We start from the raw sequence: 23,226 nt of genomic DNA on the forward strand, positions 1-23,226 counted from the left end.
CAATATGATGGCTGTGTTCAAAGAATGAGGTGGGGTGAGAGAGGGAGTGTGTACACTTGAGATTATCTTGACAGGCATCACTATCTTTATGGGACCAGCTGGCAAATTTCCTTACAACTGGAAATCCAGCAGATAAGACACTGTGCTGAAGGTTTACATGATACTTGATGTTGAAAAAAATGGGAGTTGCATATCTGGTTGTGTAAGCATGCAAGCTCTCATAAAACTAGGTTTTTTCAATATCAGATTACAAAAGACAAGATCTGTTCCCCCATTGAGAATATCCCATGCCTCAAGCTATTTCATAGTTTTCAGTAAATACAGGTGCTTGCTACAGGACCCTCTTCACAGCTTCTTTAATCTTATTCCTGAGGCTTTTTTGACATTAGGGTCATCATTCCATAAGATAGCCTGATGATGTCATCAGATATATTTGTGTCCTTTTATTTGGTTTTCATGTACACAGAAAAGGCTGAGCCATAAAATAAGATGACTACTGTCCAGTGGGAGAAAGACTTTATTTCTCCCCTCAGAATTTATTGTCACTCTGAAAGAGAAGATGTTGGGACTTCAGTTTCTAAGTGTTTGAGGACACAAGGGTACTCATTGCTACATGTCATTACTTTCTGTAGCATTTTAATCACGTCTTTCTCTTAACTTAGATATTAAGTTAATTAGGTGGCACTTCCCTCAAGCTAGTGAACATCTTGACTGTCTTCTTTTTAGCTGTTTATGCCATGGGCCCTAAGAGAAGAATCCAAAGAAGCTCACCATTCCACAAGCTTCTGATTCAATGTAATCCCATTCATCTATTTTCACTTCCCTGTGCTTTTGGTCTCATCTCCCAAATCCTTGCCTATTCCAGTGTTCTAAGGTGTTTCTCCAAGGCTCTCTTCTACTCATTTCATGGTTTCAGGTCTTGCATTTGTCTTTTATTTTTTGATTAATTATTATTATTATTATTACTTTTTTTTTTTTTTTTGTACCAGGGATTGAACCCAGGGGTGCTTCACCATTGAGCCATGTTCTCAACCCTTTTAAAAATATTTTATTTAGAGACAGGGTCTCACTGAGTTGCTTAGGGACTTGTTAAATTGCTGAGGCTGCCTTTGAACTTGGGATCCTCCTCCCTCAGCCTTCCAAGCTGGTGGAATTACAGGTGTGTACCACCATACCTGATTGTGTTTTATTTATTTATTTATTTATTTATTTATTTATTTTTATTTTTACAGACTGCATTTTGATTCATTGTACACAGATGGGGTACATCATTTCATTTCTATGGTTGTACATGATGTATATTCATACCGTTTGTGTAATCATACATGTACATAGGGTAATGATGTCTGTCTCATTCCACCATTTTTCATACCCCACCCTCCTCCCTCTTATTTCTCTCTATGTAGTCTAAAGTTCTTCCATTCTTTTACACAATGGAATATTATTCAGCCATAAAGAAGAATAATATTATGGCATTTGCAGATAAATGGATGGAATTGTCTTTTATAGATGTTTTTATTAGGGCATTCTAGTTATACATGATATTGGGGAATCATTTTGACATACTCATACATGCATGGAATATAATTTGCTCTTTTCAGTCCCCAATACTTCCTCTTTCCTGCCCTTCCCTCCATTCTGCCTTCTATTTATTCACCATTTTTTAAATCAGTGCTTTACAGATATACATAAAGGTGAAATTCACTGGTATATTCATATATTTACATAGTATAATTTGGTCAATTTAACTCTGCTATTCCTCCCTTTTGCCATCCTCCCTAACTCCCTGATATTCCCTTTCTCTAGTCCACTGTGCTCTCTTCTATTTTCACGGGACTCCCTATCTATTTTTCCCCCTTATTTTGGTCTACCTTTCATATGTGAGAGAAAACATTTGACCCTTGATTTTCTGAGTCTTGCTTATTTTACTTAGCATGATGCTCTCCATTTCCATCTACTTGCCAGCTAATGTCATGATTTCATTCTTCTTTATGGCTGAATAGAACTCCATTGTGTACATGTACCACATTTTCTGTATCCATTCATCTGCTGACAGGCATCTGGGCTAGTTTCATAATTTGGCTATTGTGAATTTTGCTACTACAAACATTGGTGTACCTGTATCACTATAGTATGCAGATTTGAGTTCTTTTGGATAAATACTAAGGAGTGGAATGCTGAGTCATATGGTGATTCCATTCCTGATTTTTTGAGGAATTTTCATACAGCTTTCCAAAGTGGTTATACTAATTTGCAGTCACACCAACAGTGTATAAGCGTTTCCCCCCACATCCTCCCCAGCATTCATTATTATTTGTATTCTCGAGGACTGCTGTTCTGACTGAAGTAAGATAAAATTTGGATGTAACTTTGATTCTCATTTCCCTCATTGTTAGGAATGTTGAACATTTTTTCATATGTTTATTGGCAATTTGTTTTTCTTCTTTTGAGAATTGTCTGTTTAGTTCTTTTGCACATTTATTGATTGGGTTATTTGTTTTGGTGTTGTTTTGGAGTTCTTTATACATTCTGGGTATTAATTTCCTGTTGGAGGAGAATCTGGCAAAGATTTTCTCACATTCTGTAGGCTCTTTGCTCATGCTCTTAATTATTTCCTTTGCTGTACAGAAACTTTTTAATTTAATGTCACCTATTGATTCTTGGTTTTATTTCTTGAGTTTTAGGGATCTTGTTAAGGAAATTGGTGTCTGTGACAGTATGTTGGAGTATTGAGCCTATATTTCCTTCTAGCAGTTGCAAAGTTTCTCTTCAGATTCCTATGTCTTTGATCCACTTTGAGTTGATTTTTGTGCAAGGTGAAGGATAGGGATCTAGTTTCATTTTCTACATATGAGTATCCAGTTTTCTCAGCAGCAGTTGTTTAAAAAAGCTATCTTTTTCCTAGCATATATTTTCTGCATCTTTGCTGAGTATCAAATGATTGTTTCTATGTGGATTTGTCAATGTGTCTTCTATTCTATTCCATTGGTCTTCGTGTCAGTTTCCATGCCAATACCATACTGTTGTGTTACTCTTTTGTAGTACAATTTGAGATTGGGTATTACATTCTTCCTCAGTATTGTTTTGGATATTCTGGGCCTCTTACTCTTCCAAATGAATTTAAGGACTAGTTTTAAGTCTAGTTATGTGGTGTTTTATGGTGTCATTGGTATTTTTCTTGGTATTGCATTGAATCTGTGTATTGATTTTGGTAGTATGGCCATTTTGACAATATGAATTCTGCCTATCTAAGAACATGGGAGGTTTTTTTTATCTTTCTCAAGATTCATTATTGGAGTATTGAAAATCTATTGATTTATGTATGTTAATCTTGTCTCCTGCTACTTTGATAAGTTTATCAGCTCTGAAATTCTTCTGGTGGAGTTTTTTGGGTCCAGATTCAGAGTTATGTCATTAGCAAATAGATAATTTGACTTCTTTTCCTATTTTCTTTTAATCTTCTTGGTTGCTCTGGCTAGAATTTCAAGAACCAATTTGAATAGCTGTGGTGAGAGTGGACATCGTTGTCTTCTTCCTGATTTTAGAGAAAATGCTGTCAGTTTTTCTCCATTCAGCATGATGTTGACCTTGAGTTTGTTGTCTACGGTCTTTGTAATGTTGAGGTAAATCCCTTCTATCTCTAGTTTCTCCAGCATTTTTAACATGAATGGGTGCTGGATTTTGTTAAGGACTTTTCTGTGTCTATCGAGATGATTATGGGATTCTCGTGCTTAATTATTTGGTGCATTACACTTATTGATTTGATATGTTGAACCAGCCCTCCAAATGGTATGCAACTCATTTGATCATGATGTGCTATCTCTTAATGTGTTTTTGAAAGTGGTTTGCCAGTATTGTTTTAAGGATTTTTGCATCTATGTTCAATAGGGATGTTAATATGCAGTTTTCTTTCCTTGATATGTCTTTCTTTGGTTTGTATCTGGGTGATACTGGCTTCATGGAATGCATTTGGCAGTATTCCCTTCCTTAGTATTTCAGGAAATAGTTTGAAAAGGATTCGCCTTACTTTTTCTTTAAATGTCTGATAGAAATCAGATGAGAATTCCTCTGATTGTGAGCTTTTGTTTTTTGAAAGACTTTTAATTACAACTTCAAACTCATTGCTTGATATTGGTGTGCTTGTTTTCTATATCCTCATGGTTCAGTTTGAGTAGGTATTATATATTCTAAAATTTGTCAGTATCATTTAGATTTTCCAGTTTATTGGGGTATAAATTTTAATGTATATACTATTTGAATAACAAACAGTTTCTAATGATCCTTTGGATTTCAGAAGTGTCTGTGTTGATATCTGTGTTTCAGTTCTAATTTTGAGTTGGGCCTTTGTTTTGGTTAGTTTGCCTAAGCATTTATCAATCTTGTATCTTTTCAAAGAAGCAACTCTTTATGTATTGATCCTTTGTATTCTTTAAAAAGTAATTAATTTCATCTCTGACCTTAATTATTTCCTGTCTTCTGGCTTTGAAATTAGTTTGTTATTCCTTTTCTAAGGACTCAAGGTATAAAATTAAATTATTTATTTGGGATCATTTTTTTTTCAATGTAAACACACAATGCTATAAACTTTCTTTTTGGAACTGTCTTCATATGATCCCAGGGATTTTCATATGTTCTATTTCGCTCTCTCTCTCTCTCTCTCTCTCTCTCTCTCTCTCTCTCCTCTCTCTCTCTCTCTCCTCTCTCTCTCTCTCTCTCTATATATATATATATATTATATATATATATATTTTTTTTTTTTTTTTTTTTATCACCAGGGATTGAACTCAGGGGTGCTTAAACTGAGTCATATCACCAAATCTTTTTATTTTTTATTTTGAGACAGGGTCTCACTAAGTTACTTAGGGCCTCACTAAGTTGCTGAGGCTTGCCTCAAAATTGCAATCCTCCTGCCTCAGCCTCCTGAGCCTCTGGGGTTATGAGCATGTGCCACAACACCCAGCTTGTTATTAATTTCTAATTTCACACCATTGTGATCTGATAGGATACAAAGAATTATCTCTATTTTACATATTTTCTAAGACTTATTTTATGTCCTAAAATATGGTATATTTTAGAGAAATTTCCCATACCATTGAGAAGAAAGTAAACTTGATTATTGATGAGTGAGGGTTTCCATAGATGTCTGTCAGATCCATTTGATTAATAGCATTTTTTTAGTTCTGAAGAGTCTATACTTTTTGTCTGTATGACCAATCTATTGGTGAGAGATGTGTTGAAACCATCCAGTGTTATTTGTACTGAGGACTATTTGATCCTTTTATTGAGTAGGATGTGTTTTTTAAATTTGTTCTAATTTCTTATACATAACAGCAGAATTTATTTCGACTCTGTACACAAATGGAGCACAACTTTTCATTCCACTGATCGTACACAATGCAATCACAGCATTTGTGCAATCGTTCATGTACATAGGGTAATAATGTTCATCTCATTCCACCATCTTTTCTGTCCCCATACACCTTCCCCCTCCCACCCTCCCCTCTGCACTCTCCATATTTCCTCCATTCTTCCCTTGACCCCCTTGACTATATTGGTGCCAATACCATGACTCTTTTGTTAGTATAGCTCTGTATTATAGTTTAAAGTCTGATATTGTGATGCCTCCTGCTTCACTCTTCTTGCTAAGGATTGCTTTGATCATTCTGGGGGATCTCTTATTTTTCCAAATGAATTTCATGATTGCTTTTTCTATTTCTATGAGGAATGCCGTTGGGATTTTAATTGGAATTGCATTAAATCTATATAATGCTTTTGGTAGTGTGGTCATTTTGACAATATTAATTCTCCCTATCCAAGGACAAGAGAGATATTTCCATCTTCTAAGGTCTTCTTTGATTTCCTTCTTTAGTATTCTGTAGTTTTCATTTTAGAGGTCTTTCACCTCTTTTGTTGATTCCCAAGTAGATTATTTTTGAGGCTATTGTGAATGGGATAGTTTTTCTAATTTCTCTTTGAGAGGATTCATCACTGATATACAGAAATGCACTTGATTTATGGGTGTTGATTTTATATACTGCTACTTTTATGAATGCATTTATTAGTTCTAGAAGTTTTCTGGTGGAATTTTTTGGGTGCTCTAAGTATAGAATCATGTTGTCAGCAAATAGTGATAGTTTGAGTTCTTCTTTTCCTATTTGTATCTCTTTAATTTCTTTTGTCTGCCTAATTGCTCTGAAAAGAGTTTCAAGGACTATGTTGAATAGAAGTGGTGAAAGAGGGCATTCCTGTCTTGTTTCAGTTTCTAGAGGGAATAGTTTCAGTTTTTCTCCATTTAAAATGATGTTGGCCTTGGGCTTCACATAGATAACTTTTACAATGTTGAGGTATATTCCTATTTTTCCTAGGTTTTCTAGTGTTTTGAACATGAAGGGGTGCTTTATTTTGTCAAATGCTTTCTCTGCACTATCGAGATGATCATTTGGTTCTTATCTTTAAGTCTATTGATGTGATGAATTTGTTTGTTGATTTCTGTATGTTGAACCAAACTTGCATCCTTGGGACGAACCCCACTTGATCATGGTGCACTATTTTTTAATATGATTTTGTATGCAATTTGCCAGAATTTTTGTTCATCAGAGATACTGGTCTGAAGTTTTCTTTCCTTGATGTGTCTTTTTCTGGTTTTGGTGTCAGGGTGATACAAGCTTCATAGCATGAGTTTGGAAGGGTTCCCTCCTTTTCTATTTCATGGTATAATTTGAGGAGTATTTGAAGTTCTTGCAGAACTTGGCTGAGAATCCATCTGATTCTGGGCTTTTCTTTGTTGGTATTCTTTTTTAGAAATTTTGATTCATTGTACGCAAATGAGGTACAACTTTCATTTCTCTGGATGTACATGAAGTAGAGTCACACCGTTTGTGTAATCATACATGTACATAGGGTAATGATGTTTGTATTTTTGATGGTGTCTTCTATTTCATTTTTTGAGATTGATCTGTTCAAACTGTGTATGTCCTCCTGATTCACTTTGGCTCAGTCATATGTCTCTATAAATTTGTTGATGTCTTTGAGATTTTCTATTTTATTGTAGCATAAATTTTCATTTTGTTTCTGAATATTGTATTTCAGTAGTGTCCATCATGATATTTCCTTTTTCATCATGGATTTTAGTAATTTGAGTTTTCTCTCTCTCTTCATTAGCATGGTTAAGGGTTTTCAATTTTATTTATTTATTCAAAGTACAAACTTTCTATCTTGCCAAGTTTTTTGAATTGTTTTTGAATTCTTTTCTTTGTTTCAATTTCATTGATTTCAGCTCAGGTTTTAATTCTTTCCTGTCTTCTACTGCTTTTGGTGTTGATTTGTTCTTCTTCTAGGACTTCGAGATGCAATGTTAGGTCATTTATTTGTTGACTTTCTATTATTTTAATGAATGAGCTCAATGCAATGAACTCTTCTGTTAGCTTTTCCTTTATTTTGTCCCAGAGATTTTGATATGTTGTATCACTATTCTTATTTACCTCTAAGCATTTTTAATTTCATCCTTGATTTCCTCTGCTATTCATTGTTCATTTAATAGCATATTATTTAGTCTCCAGATGTTAGAGTAGCTTCTACTTGTTATTCTGTCGTTGACTTCTAGTTTCATTCTGTTATGATCTGACAGAATGCAGGGTGTTATCTCTATTATTATTATTATTATTTTGTATTTGCTAAGAGTTGCTTTGTGGCATCAGATGGTCTATTTTAGAGAATGATCCATGTGTTGCTTAGAAGAAAATGTATTTGCTCATTGATGGATGAAGTATTCTATACTGTTCATTGTATTATTTGGTTTTATAGTTTTTTGTTTAGTTTTCATTTGGGGGATCTAGTCAGTAGTGAGAGAGATATGTTAAAGTCACCCAGTATTATTGTGTTGTGATCTATTTAATCTTGAAATTGAGAAGGGTTTGTTTGATGTATGTAGATGATCCATTGTTTGAGGCCTAAATATTTAAGATTGTTATGTCTTGTTGATGTATAATTCCTTTCAAGCAGTATGAAAATGTCCTTCTTTGTCCCTTTGGTTATCTTTGGTTTGAAGTACACTTTATCTGGTATGAGGATGGAAACCCCTGCTGTTTACTCGATTCATGTGTAGATGTTTTTTCCCATTCTTTCACCTTCAGTCTGTGGATGTCTTTGCCTGTGAGGTGAGTCTCTTGGAGACAGCATATTGTTGGGTCTGGTTTTTTAATCCAATCTACTAGTCTGTGTCTTTTGGTTGATGAGTGTAGGCCATTAATATTCAAGGTTATTATTGAGATATGATTTGTATTCTTCGTCATCTTGGTTTATTTCTAGCTTTTAATTTGAATTAGTTTCTCCTTTGAGTATTCCTTTAGTGTAGTTCCTCCCTTTAGTGTTGGTGGGGGAGTCAATTCTTAGTCCCCTAGGTCCCCTGTAGACCCCATGTTTTCTGGTTTCTGATTCAGGCTCCAAACAATTTCTCCTGCCCCTGCCCTTCAGAGTTCCCTGTGAGATGCTTCTGTCCCAGCTAGTCCGACAAGCAGTTGGATTGAAGGGGGAGGGGTAGAACCAGGTGGGTTTCCATGATCAGTTGTCCCCCATGTAAACCTCTCCTCACATTTTATTTTCTTCTGGTCACTTAAGCACATTCTATGTTGTGCAGTGTATATTTTGGGCCAAACTTGGGTTTACCAGGAATCAGCTTTTTCAGTTGCTGGTCCCTGTGTCACAGCTGCAAAATGGTTCCTTCCTTTGTCCTCTACACTTTGGAGAGGTGGTGACTTCTTTCCCCATACACAGATATTGTGCAACTCATCCTTCAGGTTTGTTAGGTGATATCCTTGGTCTCTAAATACTCTGTGCCCAGACACACCTTGGTCCTCCCAAAAATGCAGGTTTCTTTAATTCCTTTAACCCTCTACTAAGCTCACGAAGGGACCTCTCTGGATGGTGCTTTTGGCCCAGCTGTGGTAGTAGCTGTGCCCTGGGGATTTTTCCTTATTTTATTATATCCAACCTCCTGTTTCCCCCATCTGCTTTGAATATCCAGTTTTAAGTTCCACTGAAGGTCTCCCTTTTATTTTCTTCACCTGCTTTCTAGGTTTCATGCCACGGAGTATCCTGGAACACGACCTCCTCTATTCCACCATCTTGGATCTTGAGATAGATTTGTTTAACCTGATATAAACTTTATACAATGTACCCATGTATTAGAACATCACTTGGTATCCCATAAATATGTAAAATTTTTATGTTTTTAATGTATTAGTTAAAACATAAATAATAATAAAAAAGAATCCCACCATTCCAGATTACTTCTGGGTAATTTCAAAGGGAACAGACTAAAGGCAAAGCTTGCTTACATGTTCTGTACCATATGAAAAACAACAAACCCCAAAATATTGTGGCCTGGGAAGAGGGAGTGAGGGAGAAGGCAACACATTGATGACATTGATCCTTTCCTAATATATTCTTTCCCAGTGACAGGACAATCTCTGGGAAGGAAGCAAACATCATCCAGTGACAAGACACTCCTTGGGAAGGAGATATCAATATTTTGCTACAGTAGACCAAATGGGCTAAAAGACTAAATATTTTCTGTTCCTTATTTGAAAGTTCTGAAAAAAGTACTACCTGACAGTATCATTGTGAGGAGTACTGCCAGAGGTCTGGGCTCCATACGCTCCAATGACTGGAAGTGGCTGGGTGGGGCAACACGAGCTTGAACTGAATTCCATGTGAGTCTTGGTTTCAGGAGGTTAAGATTGCTACCTTAGCAAAAGAAAAATGTATGACATCCAGTTAAATTTGAACTATTTCCTTTGCATATGTATACTGGCATAAAAGAAGAATATTACATGGGTACTACATGCTAAAAAATTATTTTTTGTTTATCTGAAACAAGTTATAAGAACCTATATTGCATACCTCTTTATGTATTTATTTAACTATATTCAGCATTTATTTCTGTTCAAAATTTGCTTATGAAATTCTTTCAGTTGTAGTTTATCTTTCATTTATATTGTAATATAACTTCCTCAGTGGTCACATCAATCTACTCAATTCTTTTGTCCATTGAACACTGTTTAGTAAGAAAACATTCTCAACAGTTGCATTATAAACCAGTATACTGAGCATGTTTGCATAAAGTTAACAACTCTGAGAATTGATTTTCAAATTTGATTTATTGAAGAATGTCATAACATCTTTCTTGGCATATGTTGCTTTTCTATGTTATAGTTCTTAATGACATTTTAAAAATATTTTCCACTGATAAAAACGAACAATTTTGTCAAATTTTATTCTCTTCTTTTAAACACTACACTTAATGATTCCATTTACTTTCAGAATTGAAATATCCATGTAAAAGAATTGAATTCTTTATGAGTTAACATTCATTTCAACAGATAGTCAAGGCAAATGTTATAATAATTACTTCAAGTCAGAATTTATTTTCCTGTCCTGAAGTAAACTATTGTTTTCCCAGTCATGGAAATTGTTGCATTTCTAGTGCTTGTTGTATCAGGCCAGTGTGAGCTTTAAGTAAAGGACAGATTGGCTAAGTTTGGGCCTTGCGTATATACTTGAACAGAGGTGTGAGTAAGAAAAATTAAAATGACTGTGCTTATAGTTATGTCTGTTTAGGGAAGCGAATGATACCAGAATGATTTTTATAGGGGTCTGGGACTCTAGTACTAAGGTCAAAGTAAAGATAATTAGCAATTAAGTTATTGAGAACAGAGTATCATTTTGAACTGTCACAGATATCTGACATAGCTTTCCATTAAATATTGTCCATTCTAATTTCTATCTTTTGACCATTTAACCTGTGTGGAAGTCCTACATTTGCTCTTACCAGAGAGTATGAAGCTAGAATTATTGCTGGTTTGTGAGTTACACAATTAAGTTGTACTGGCAACTTTGTTTTAATTGCTTCTGAGGGACTTAATCCCAAAATTACTAGGAAGTTTCTAATTTCTATCCAATCCACATTGAGAACTTAAAATTACTTTGGGGATTAGAAACATCCTCAGAGTAGCAAACACTTTAAGTTGCTTCGGTGTTCCATTGGCTGGTCCTTTAAAGGATCCTCTAGTAGTGAAGAAGACTGTGAAGAACCCGGCTTTCATCGTTACTGGAAGTCATTTCTATTTTGCCACTGGTTAATTGGTTTTTCCAATGCCAGCTACTTGATTTTAATGAGAACTGGGACACAGCTAGTTCTTATTTATCTTGCTGAAGTGGAAATTATGAGACTAGCAATCTCATAAAAACATAGGACTTCTGGTTCTGGCATTTTAATATAGAAACACTCCATATTCCAATGTAATGGGGATACAAATAATTATAGGAAATTGCTACATTAAGAATTTTCAAGTGGCCTACTTCTTACTGTCATGGGTATTTCTGAATATGCAGTGAGGAAGACCGCAGAGCAGCTGTTAGAGCAGAGGAAACTGACATCTGTGCAAAGAGGAGATGATTCACATTTTCTCAAACCTGAAGGTAAAAGAGTAAATCCCCTGTTACTGCAATTTTGTAATTTATACAATTATTTGGGATTTGATTGCAGCTTGAGACTGGGCACTAGTGTTTTCCTGAGGTCAATTTATCATTCATTATGTGCACCAGGCAGGACAATATAGTGACTTACAGATACTTCCTAATTGTTACTCAAAGAGAGGAAGAAGAATCATTTTACCTAAAAATGTTTCTTGTTTTCTTTTACCAACATTATTAAGGCTCTAGTTAATATTCTTAGGATGTTGCAGGCATTTATAGTCTTCCCTATTAAAAATAACTAAAAGTCCTTTTTCTGAAAATACATCTTCTTTTCTATTTGTTCATTTAGCTCTAAAACTCTTCTGAAACTGACTTTAAATGATCTTTGGAGCAGGATTTACAGAAGCTGCTTTGTTTTAGTAACTGAAGAACAGTGATTTTTGTTAAGGGTATCATATTAGTTATTGAGAAAAAAATTAGCTTATGATATATGATTGTTAAAATGGTCAAATAGTTGTTGGCCAATGTTATTTTATACATTTTAGATTTATTCTGAATTGTTTGGTCAAAATACTAATGTGACATTGCAGTAAAGTAATTTTAAATTCATAATGCAAATGAGTTGCAAGATTCTAGTTGCATTTTTTTTTTTTTTTTGGTGTGGAGATAAGTACAGGGGACTGAACTCAGGGGCACTGAGTTCACATCCCAAGCCACTGAGCCACATCCCAAGCCCTAGTTTGTATTTTATTTAGACAGGGACTTACTGAGTTGCTTAGCACCTTGCCATTGTTGAGGCTGGCTTTGAACTCAAGATCCTCCTGCCTCAGCCTCCCAAGCTGCTGGGATTACAGGTGTGAGCCACCACTCCTGGCTGCATGTATTCTTATCTATTCAACTTTAAGAAGGACATTTATTTTAGAGCTAAACCTCTTTCATGAGATACGAAAGTCTAACTGATCTTAACTTCAAGGATAGTAATATATTCTTGTGCTAATTGTGTGTTCAATTGTAGGTCTTTATTGCCCACATGGGAAACCACTTAAGAATGTAAGCGGTTCTTACTGACACTGCCGTAGCAGATTCACATGCATTTCAGCCATTATAGAATTCGTTTTGGTAAAAGAAAATACTAACATGGGAAAATACAATCAATCTTCTGTGACAGAATTTATCCTGCTGGGGCTTACAGGTTACCCAGAGCTTGAGGCCATTTACTTTGTGTTGGTCCTATGCATGTACCTGGTGATCCTGATGGGAAACGGAGTCATCATCACTGTAAGTGTCTTTGACTCCCACTTGCACACCCCCATGTACTTTTTCCTCAGTAACTTGTCATTCTTGGACATCTGCTACACTAGTTCTTCTATTCCCTTATTTCTCAGCAGCTTCTTAACTTCAAAGAAAACCATTTCCTTCTCTGGATGTGGAGTACAAATGTTTCTCTCCTTTGCTATGGGAGCCACGGAGTGTGTCCTTTTAAGTATGATGGCATTTGATCGCTATGTGGCCATCTGTAACCCTTTGAGATACCCCATCATAATGAGCAAGACTTCTTATGTGCCCATGGCTGCTGGGTCCTGGATTGCTGGGGGTGTCAATTCTGTGTTGCAAACTTCACTTGCAATGCGGCTTCCTTTCTGTGGTGATAATGTCATCAATCATTTTACTTGTGAAATCTTGGCTGTCTTAAAATTGGCCTGTGCTGACATATCCATTAATATTATTAGCATGGTTGTTGCTAATGTAATTTTTCTTGTGGCCCCGGTACTTTTTATTTTTATTTCATATGTTTTCATTCTCTCCACCATCCTGAGGATTCCTTCTGCAGAGGGAAAACGGAAGGCCTTTTCCACCTGCTCTGCCCACCTAACAGTGGTTATTATATTCTATGGGACCATCCTCTTCATGTATGCAAAACCCAAGGCTAAAGACTCTTCTGGGGCCGACAAAGAACAAGTCACAGACAAAATTATCTCTCTCTTCTACGGAGTGGTGACACCCATGCTCAATCCCCTCATCTACAGTTTGAGGAACAAAGATGTGAAGGCAGCCGTCAAGAATATACTGTGTCAGAAACGTTTTTAAGAAGGAATGTAAATGCTACTCTGTGTGTTGAATTGTTTTACTCTAAATGCAGGGGTAATTTTTACCTGTTGACTCCAAAATAAATATAAGGACCACTAATTTTTGAAATTCTTATTTTTTTGTTCCTAATATTTAAATGAAGGAGAAATGTAGGGCTAAACTGTTTGAAGAAGTGAGAGATAGAAATTTATGGCTAAAAAAATTCTCATCCAAATCACCCTCTTTCTTATGGAAAACGAAGTTTAGTTTAACTCTGGAATGATGAGTTCACTAATCTTATGCAAAAGAAAGGACCGTTTTACTAACTTAATCTCTTATTTTCTATGTGAATCAGTTTTATAGCCCCATCACTCTTAGAAGATCTAGTGGAAAGGGTCTTGTTAAGGGTCAGAGTACTATGTAAACTCAACATTAAGTGACCCATAATGAGACAGAGATGATCTTACAGAGAAACATTTGGGTATTGGTTACCTGGAATGGATATATGTCATTTTCATTGAGAAATATGAAGCTGTGTCACCTAGGTCTGATTTCATTTTGACTTCAAACTAGCAAGCACCCTTCCATGCAGAGATGTCTGGGGTAATGTCACGTTTTGTTTATTCAGTTGATGATGAATTTTAGTCTATCTTGTGTTTAAATAGACGAACGGTGGTAACTTTGAGTAAAAAACATTGGTATTGTTTTTTAACATTGTTATTGTTTTTTTTAACATTGTTATTGTTTAATGACTGAAAAATTACTTGATTTCTAAAGAATTTGACTGTAAGGTTCTCTAAGAACACAATGATAATTTATTATAGTATAACAAATTAGGTATTTCTGCAGTTGCATGAATTTCCTGTAGAATAGGAGCTTTCCTTTCATTCATTCAGTTATTTGTTACTTATTTAATCAACCAGTATTTACTAAATACCTATATTGTCTTAGGCACTGTTAACTATTGATGAAAAAAAAGAACACAACTAAACAACCTGGAAAAACAAACAAACAAACAAAAAACAACATGGCCGAGGAACATGTGACTTTTTTGACTATAGACTGACATAAATTAGGAACAAAAATAGAATATTTACCTCTCCCCAACTTCTATTGGGTCTTTTTTGGGCTGAACACAGTAATGGGTGAACTTGGAGCAATTAATTAACTAATTTATTGAGGTGCTGAAATCAAACCCATGAGCTATACCCTCAGCCCTACTGGGAGTAATTTAAATGTGGTCATATGCTGATCTTCATATGAAAGGATCTGAACCCTCTTTCAGAAAGAAAGACGTCAGTGAGAAAGTGGGGACAGTGGAATGAGGAAGAAAGCAATGCATACTAGAGATTTTGAAGATAGGGGAGGAGATACTGCAAAAATAGAATTAGGGGAAAAGGAAAAGAATCGCTAAATTGAATTTTGGGAAAGTTTTGATGCTGGTTTTGTGTGACCCAACCTAATTGAGTCTTGATAATCTCAATAAAGATGGACAATATTCTTTAAGACATTTGGTGATAGATTCAGTTTCTTTTTGCAGTGTCAACATTCTAAGACTGGCCATAGATGAGCATAATTTGGCTGGGTCACAGATTTCCAGGGTTGGTGGTGGTGGTGGTTCTCAACTACGATGTAGCATGTGAAGAGTTTGTGGAGGGAGTATGTAAAATTTCCCTTTAAAGAGGGGTCCCAGGAAAGAAAGGGCTACTTATGCTTAGATGAGTTGGGAAATACCTCAAAAGACATTTCAGAAGCACAAGAGGGTAAAAGAGAAATTGTTAAAAAGCTTAAGAACAGTTGTTTTGCCTGATATACAGGCTGACAGTTCTCAGAAGGAGAATTAAAATGTTGATTCTGAATTTTGTTTTTGAATCAGAAATTTTTCATGTGCTGTAAACTGAATTTCCTTTGAAAGAAACATTTACTCCAAAATATTGTTTGGAAACAATATTTTTTAAAAACCCAACATACAATATTTGGAATTATTTTAAAGTTTGTTCTTAAAATTTTCATATGAGTTTGTAGAAACATTGGGGCAAAATACAAAACAAGAAGAGTGATGATATCTTGGGCAACAATAGCATATATTGCACCTCACTAGCCACCTAAGGTCAGTTTTTATGAATGGAAAATATTTATAATAAATTTACATATGAATAAGAGTCAGTGCTTTTTATTTTCTTGCCAATTGATTATCAGATAATATTGTACACTTCTATACTGTCTGTCTTGCCCAGACCAGATGACCTCTTCCGTTTCATTTAGTCATCTTTTCTTACCTGTTTTCTCCTATGTTTAAAGATAAGCTGATATTTTACCAAGAGTGTTTGGAATTGTGGTTTGAGGGATAGAATGATATATAATATTCACTTTTCTTATTTCAAATAATACTTGGACTTGCATTTTTACTGTTCTTTTTAATTTTTAATTAATTAGTTCATTAACAGTTAATTACTGCCTACCATTTATTTAACTTGGCTTTGGACTTCATAAAATGAACAGTTAGCCATGCTTCTGACCTTGAGAAGATTTTAGCCATTAACAAATGTTTATGCCATAAAAGAAAAAACATAGTGGTAAAGGTAAGGGTCAGGGCAGCACAGAGGAGGGAATGACCAACTCAAGGGCATGTGAGAAGGCTTTGCAGAAGTTGTGACACTGTCTCTTCTGACATTGCTAGGATTTCACCAGGAAAGAAGGAAGATGATGTGCAGAGGAAATAGCATGTGTTACTGTGTTTAGCTGTGTAAGAACATAAAGTAACTGCAAAACTACATGGTGAATGAACACAGTATGTGTGAAGGTGATGGGGACAAACATGGTCATCATGAAAAGAAGGTGATACATACCTGGACATGTAGGTTGGGACTAGATGAGGTCCTTGGGTAAAATAAAAAAATAATGGTAAACAAGCTAATATATCAAAGGTTTTCCAAATGGAAGAGGTTGACAAATATAATTTCTTAGAAGGCTTATGTGTTGGACTTTCTTGGATAAGATTAATTTCAATTTTTTTTGTCTTGACCTTATAAGTTTACTTGTTTGTACTACTTTGACAACTTGTCTCTATATTTTATGAGATCATTTTCATAAGTGATATAGTTAGATTAATCCTAAATTTCTAACTCTGAAATTGTTTCCACATATAATCTTCCTTTCTTTGCTCTGTTTATATTTAAAATTTTGCCTCAAAATTTGTCAACTTATTTTATTCATGAACTCAAAGTCATTCATTTCTTATCATTTCTTCCAGCACCAGTGTCTACTCATCAATTTTCTTTATATACCCAAGTACCTCTTTACTCCTTAGGTTATAGATAATAGAATTGGACATGGGGATGACTACACAATAGACCAAGTCTATTAGTTTGTCAGAAGGAGTATCTTTGGATGTTTGCTTCATTTACATAAAACACATACTCCATAAAACACAATCCCCACTCATGTGGACTGAACATGCAGAAAAAACTTTTTACTTCTTTCAGCTGAATTTATTTCAGTATAGCATAGGTGGTAAAAATATAGAAAACAGAAATTAGCAGTAATGGAGTAAATGAAAACATTCCATGGTCCAACATATTATACTATCATTCTAGGAAACATGTGCACACTACTTTCATTAAAGATAATGTTTCAGAAAAATGATTAACGAATGATATTTCTTCCACATTGTTAGTACATTTATGTCAATTTGTTGAAAAAGCCTAATTCATGAAGAACAGCTGTCTTCTAAATACAAGGACTCTTATTTATGATGTTGGGGAAACTCAGATATTTGCTAATGGACACATAGAAGTCATACACCATCACTGCCAGGAGTACACTGTGGACCCCATGCAATAGGAAACAGACATTTATATATTACATCCAATGAAAAGAGTTTTTTACCAGGAAAGTTAGGATGATCTAAATGCAGTTCTGGGGGAAATTATAGGATTCCAGTTACATCACTAAACATGTAAAAAAATTGTTTTGTCTACTTCTGGGTATTAGAAAGACCTCTCAGGATGAACTCAATCTCAGTTGTCCAATTTTTTTTTTTCATTTGTATTTCCAACCCAGAGTAATTCAGAAAAATAAACAGCATGTGAATTAAATGAGTGATTTCATATAATGTGAAGAGGTAATTGAAGTAGAGGTCCTACAACTATGATAATACTAGATGGAACAGTGATAAAAACAGAGAGATTAGTTCATGGGGTTCTCCTACCTTTTGAAACAATTGAGCTGCTTTTGTAGCTTGTTAAATGAGCAGCTTCTATATTTTATTTTTAGAGATCGTGATGCGTGAGATATAAGGGAGGGAAAAACCCTTTGTATTTTATTTTGTTTTTGTTGGTGTACTTTAGTTATACATAGTAGTGAAATTTATTGTGATATATTTGTATAGGCACTTAACATAATTTGTCCAGTACCTCTCCTTTCCTTCTCACTCTCCATTCCTCAGTTTCCTTCCTTTATTATCTGTTTCTGTTGATTTGGTGGATCCACAAGTTCCACTTTGGAAAATAAATATTTTGAAGAAAGCATGTCTTAATCTGTTCAACAAATGTTTATTTTATTTAATACCATACCGATCATTAACAATACCATTGATTTGGGGGTTTATAGTTTACAATATGTTCACACAGTTTACTCATTTTATCAACATTGTAATTCTATGAGGAAAATGAAATCCTGAGAGGTGAAGTTTACATAAAATCATACTGAGTGAACTGCTATTCAAAAATTTTTTGTGTGTATTTTCAGTGCATTGTAGTTATACATAATAATATGGTTCATTTTGACATATTCATAAATGTGTATAACAGTTTTCTCCATTTCAGTCCCTGGTACCACCCACTTTCCTCCCTTCCTCCCTTACCTTGCTCCCCTTCCTCTACTCTATTTTTAATTGATATATTATAGTTATACATAAAATTAGAATGCATTGTGGTATATTTATACACAAATCTATTACAATCTGGTGGACTTTATTTTTTTCCCCTTTTCCTCCCTTCCTCTATCGCCCTTAGTCCTTGCTTCTACTCCATTGATTTCCCTTCTGTTTTCACAAGGTCTCCCTTTTTAAACTCCTTTTTTTTTCTCTCTTACTTCTGCATATGAGATAAAACATTTGACCCCTGATCTTCTGAATCTGGTTTATTTCACTTAGCATAATGTTCTCTATTTTCATCCATTTAAGAGAAAATGTCATAATTTAATTACTTTTCATGGTAGAGTTGAACACATTTGTGTATACAGACCACATTTTCTTTATCCATTCATCTACTGATGGGCATCTGGCCTGGTTCTATAACTTGACTAGTGTGGATTGTGCTGCTATAAACACTGGTATGCATGTATCACTATAGTATGCTTATTTGAGTTCTTATGGATATATACCAATGGGTTGAAGGACTAGGTCATATAGTAGTTCCATACCTAGATTTTTTTTTGAGGAATATCCATATTACTTTACAAACTGGTTGTAATAATTTTCAGTCCCACTGACAATTTATAAATGTACCTTCCACTCACCTTTGATCCTTGACAGCAATTGTCATTATTTGTCTTCTTCATGATTGCCGTTCTAACTGGGGTGAGATGAGATCTTAGTGTAGGTTTGATGTGCATCACCCTAATTGCCCAGGATGTTGAACATTTTTTTACATATTTATTGACCATTTATATTTCTTCTTTTGAGAAATATATCTTTATCTCTTTCACCCATTTATTGAGTGGATTATTTAATTCGAATTTTTTATATATTCTACTTATTAATCCCCTATTGGAGGAATAGCTGACAAAATTTTCTTCCATTCTGTAGGTTCTTTTTCATGCCCTTTTTCCTTTGCTGTGGAGAAGCTTTTTGATTTAACCCTATGTGTTATTTTTATTAAACTTCATTGTCATCCAAACATTATGGAAGGTGTCTAAGAGTTGGGAATCAGACATCTTTTAAAGTAATACTCTCCAGGTGATTCTAAAGAGCAACCCGGGGAAAAAAAAACATGGATGTGCTTGAGTGAGTCTTAAACTTTAATATTCCCAGGAATCCCTTGGGGAAACTTTGTAAAAGATTCTAATTTAGTGGGTCTGAGGTGGGTCCTGAGAATCTCCATTTATTAACATGCTCATGGTGATGTTGATGCTGCTTGTCTATAGACTGTGACTGAGTACAAGGCCTTTCAGACCATCTCTTTCCTATACCTCAGAGAACACCACTGGTATGTTATGTGTAAGTTATGTTAAGTGAAAACATTCTGGTGACACTTGGAGGTGAGACTACAGTGTGGTTTATTTTAGTTTTGTGTTGTTTAGATTTAAGGAATAAAAGCAACCAAATTGCTCTCTGTGGAGACTACTTTCTATCCCTTTCCATGAAAGTTATTCTTTTTGCACTTAATGAAATTGTAGTTAGAGTCATCACTTTCCTAAGGAAAGAATTTTGGTTTAGCTCAAGCACCTGAGTTGTCTACCCATCAGTAAGCAGCAAATAATTTTAGTCTTCAGAAAATTAATTGGTAAATATTAGCAGCTAACCTTCCTGTTTATAGTAAATGAACCACAGAGTATCATTTTAAAATCAGTTCTGTATCTTCATGGTATTTGACCTCAGCTGCAAACTATAGTCATAGGTAAGTAAATTAACTATTTCAATAGATGACTTTTGATGCAGTATCTTCAAACAATAGTTTTGGTTATTGCATAGGATTCATTATGCCAGTCATTTGTAAACAGTTTATGTTGCTCCCTAATTAATCATGGTCCAATAAAGGAGAATTCCTTATCCTAGTGGTTCTTGAAAAGGACTCTTATCTAAGTTTCATCTAACTATGCAGGCTTTATAACAGAGCAGTGAAGAGCTGATAGGCCATGATGCATTCCTATTTGGTACAGTTTGACTGGAATTTGACTGACTATAAGAGCACAACCAACCTACTCTTAGTGGAACAGCAAAACTCTGGGGCTTTGCATGAGCATCAATGGTCTGGGGTTTGTACTGAAGCTGTTAAGAGAAGATATGAGTCAAGTGGGATTTCATTTCTTGTAATTTCTCCAGAATATTTGGTCCTATTTACTTTCAGAAAACAATTATTTTATGCTGATAAGGTTGTACATTTGACACTTTAACATCCTGAGGTGATTGCTGCCAAAAGATTTCACTTGCAAACATTCCTATGGGATCCACCCATCTCTTTAGGTGCTTTTGAGAAAAAGATAATTAATTGCATACAGGCCATTAACTGTATTTCTTTTGCAATGCTAGAATAACTCCTTTAAGAAGCAATTGTTGATTCCAAATGTTTGACCTTTCAAAGGAGCAGGGTGTTGAATATCTTTCTGCTGGAAACCTTTTCTACATTTATGTTTACTTCTTTAAGGTGGAATCTTAAAATTTGTTTGGATAAAGAGAATAAAATTCTTAGACTATGGATAGTTGATAGTAAATGATTTCCCATAGGCCTTGGGGTGTTGGATAATTTTGCTATCATAACATGTTACCCTTCTATATTCATTTACTTTGATCATGGATAATTATGAAATTGTCATAGTACATTCACTTAATGTATAGTTTGTAACTACTAAAGAGAATTTTTGAAGAATTTGTATTATTGAAAAGATACTTATACTAGTATAGTTAAATAAAATAAAAACAGAAACAATATTGTGCGTTTTCATCCAGAACAAGAAATATCAAAAAAATTAGCTATGGTATCTTTTCTGAAATTTCCTGACTTCAAAAATAGATACCGATACATAAAGTTAAAACAAAACAATTGCAAAAAAAAAAAAAAAAAAAGAAAATATAATTGAAGAAGATATCTAATTACTTTAGAAAAATTAATTTGGTAAATAATGTAAAACCTCCATATAAATGATTAGGTAATTTCTTCACATCTGTGGAGGTTACACACTGAGGCTGTGTTGCATTTCATACTCCTTGATGTTTCCCACATCCTAAATGTGGCAGAAGGAATAGTATACTTTAATACTTGTTATCAGAGGACAAGTTTGTTTTTATAAAACTATCACCTGTATCCTTCTCGAATGAGATAGGCTGGTAAAATAACAATTAAAACTTTGCCAAAAAATTTAAAAGAACAATCTCGTTAGCTTGAACTCTTGTGATGTGACTGATTTGGATACTTTATTTAAATTATGAGACTTAGGGTCCTCTTGAGACTTGGGAAGAAAGAAAGGAAAGGAATGGGTAAAAACTCTGTTTCAAAACACGACCTTATTTGTTTTTTAAAAGTAAAATAGCTTCTAAAAAAGAAAACCATGATAACTTGTTGCTCTGTTCTTAGGAAGAAAGCTTAGCCCTGAGGTGGCAGAACTTGAGAAGATGGCCAGGAATCAATTCCCTGTGATCAGGATGATCAATGAACATTACAAACACTGGGCGATGCTCGGTTTTAACTTATTTCTTCCCCAGTGCTGTGATTTTAGTGTCTTGCGGTTAACAAGTTATATTCATTATTTGGGTGAAGTAGTTCAGGGAAGGGGGGCGCTTCTGTGGTAGTGATCAGATGGTCACGGAGTGTGAGCACCTGGAACTTACAGATATTTGCCAGTCTCTTCATGCCAATGTGATTAATCTGGGTGATACAAGAATCCATTTGGGTGAATTCTTTGGACACACGCATAGTGGGATGGAGTTACAAATTAGCTTGTAAAACTACTGCAAAAAACTGAATAGCTTGATAGCCTTTAGGTTTTCATTGTGCAGTTTGGAAATTTCTGAATTTGCTGTGAATTTCAAAATGCCACCTACATTTACAATGTGTTTCAGAGCCAAATAAAATAATTTTTAGATTACTGGTATATTAAAACCCTTTTTCTTCTCTTACTAGTTTACCAAATATGCCTTAAGTAGATTAATATATATATGTATAATTTTATAACAATACATGAAAATTTGTGTTATTATTATTAACCAAGAATTAATGTAACCTAATAATTTCTATTTACCAACAAGACATAATAAGATGAACAAAGTCTGGACAAAGTCATTAGAATGTATATGGAATAAGAATCTTAGAAGTACATAGTAACTTGGGAATTGGGTAATGTATGTCCTCAAGACTTCTGATTGGTTATTTAAAATACAGTAATGGGCCCAATATAATTAAGTCCTTAGGGTATTATTCTTGACGTTTCAAAAAGTTTGAACATCTTTCCCCTGAAACAATTTAAAATTTTGGCTTAGAAAATTGCAGAAGTCCCTAAGAGCAAGATATATTTAAATTGCCTTCCTGAGCTGGGAGAAGATTCTTTAGATAATTTCCTGGACCTTTACAACGTGCCACATTCTCAGACTGAACTAGTCAATAGTTGTTCTTCTTTTACTTTTGAACTAGTGAAACTAAAATATACTCCCTTTGGAAATACATTTGAGTGTAATGTATAGAAAGATTTGAAATAATTTAGAAATGGCACTTTTGTCATCAATGTTTTCCAAATTACATGTCACCGTCTGGCTCCCCAATGGTAACACTTTTTGAAGAAATCCATCAGTCTCATAGAAAATTTTGTACAATAGCCTGAAAGTAGAAGATCAAGGAAAATTTTGCTTTGTGTGGCAGCCTAATCAGGTAACTCTATCTTCCTTTTAGAGGTAATTGCAGAAAACATACTAATAACTCACAAATCAAAGAAAGAGTCAGTCTTTATGAACTGAGTTTAAATAAGTCATGT

The 23,226-nt window shown here is 34.6% G+C and overlaps 1 protein-coding gene across 1 annotated transcript; it reads left to right on the top strand.

Annotated features, from left to right (window-relative positions):
• Nucleotides 1-9,602: 9,602 nt before the first annotated feature.
• LOC124964248 (olfactory receptor 13C7-like) lies at nucleotides 9,603-14,169 on the top strand. Its single transcript, XM_047524206.1, has 3 exons — nucleotides 9,603-9,710; nucleotides 11,392-11,478; nucleotides 12,491-14,169. Exon 3 carries the CDS (start codon nucleotides 12,613-12,615, stop codon nucleotides 13,561-13,563), a length of 951 nt encoding a protein of 316 aa, XP_047380162.1. The 5' UTR covers nucleotides 9,603-9,710; nucleotides 11,392-11,478; nucleotides 12,491-12,612; the 3' UTR covers nucleotides 13,564-14,169.
• Nucleotides 14,170-23,226: the final 9,057 nt, after the last annotated feature.

This window comes from Sciurus carolinensis, chromosome 14 (genome assembly GCF_902686445.1).
Source record: "Sciurus carolinensis chromosome 14, mSciCar1.2, whole genome shotgun sequence".
Classification (NCBI taxonomy): Eukaryota; Metazoa; Chordata; class Mammalia; order Rodentia; family Sciuridae; genus Sciurus; species Sciurus carolinensis.

What these genes read in the sequence shown, in the direction of transcription:
- LOC124964248 (XM_047524206.1), top strand. Translation starts at nt 12,613, where the DNA reads ATGGGAAAATACAATCAATCTTCTGTGACAGAATTTATCCTGCTGGGG.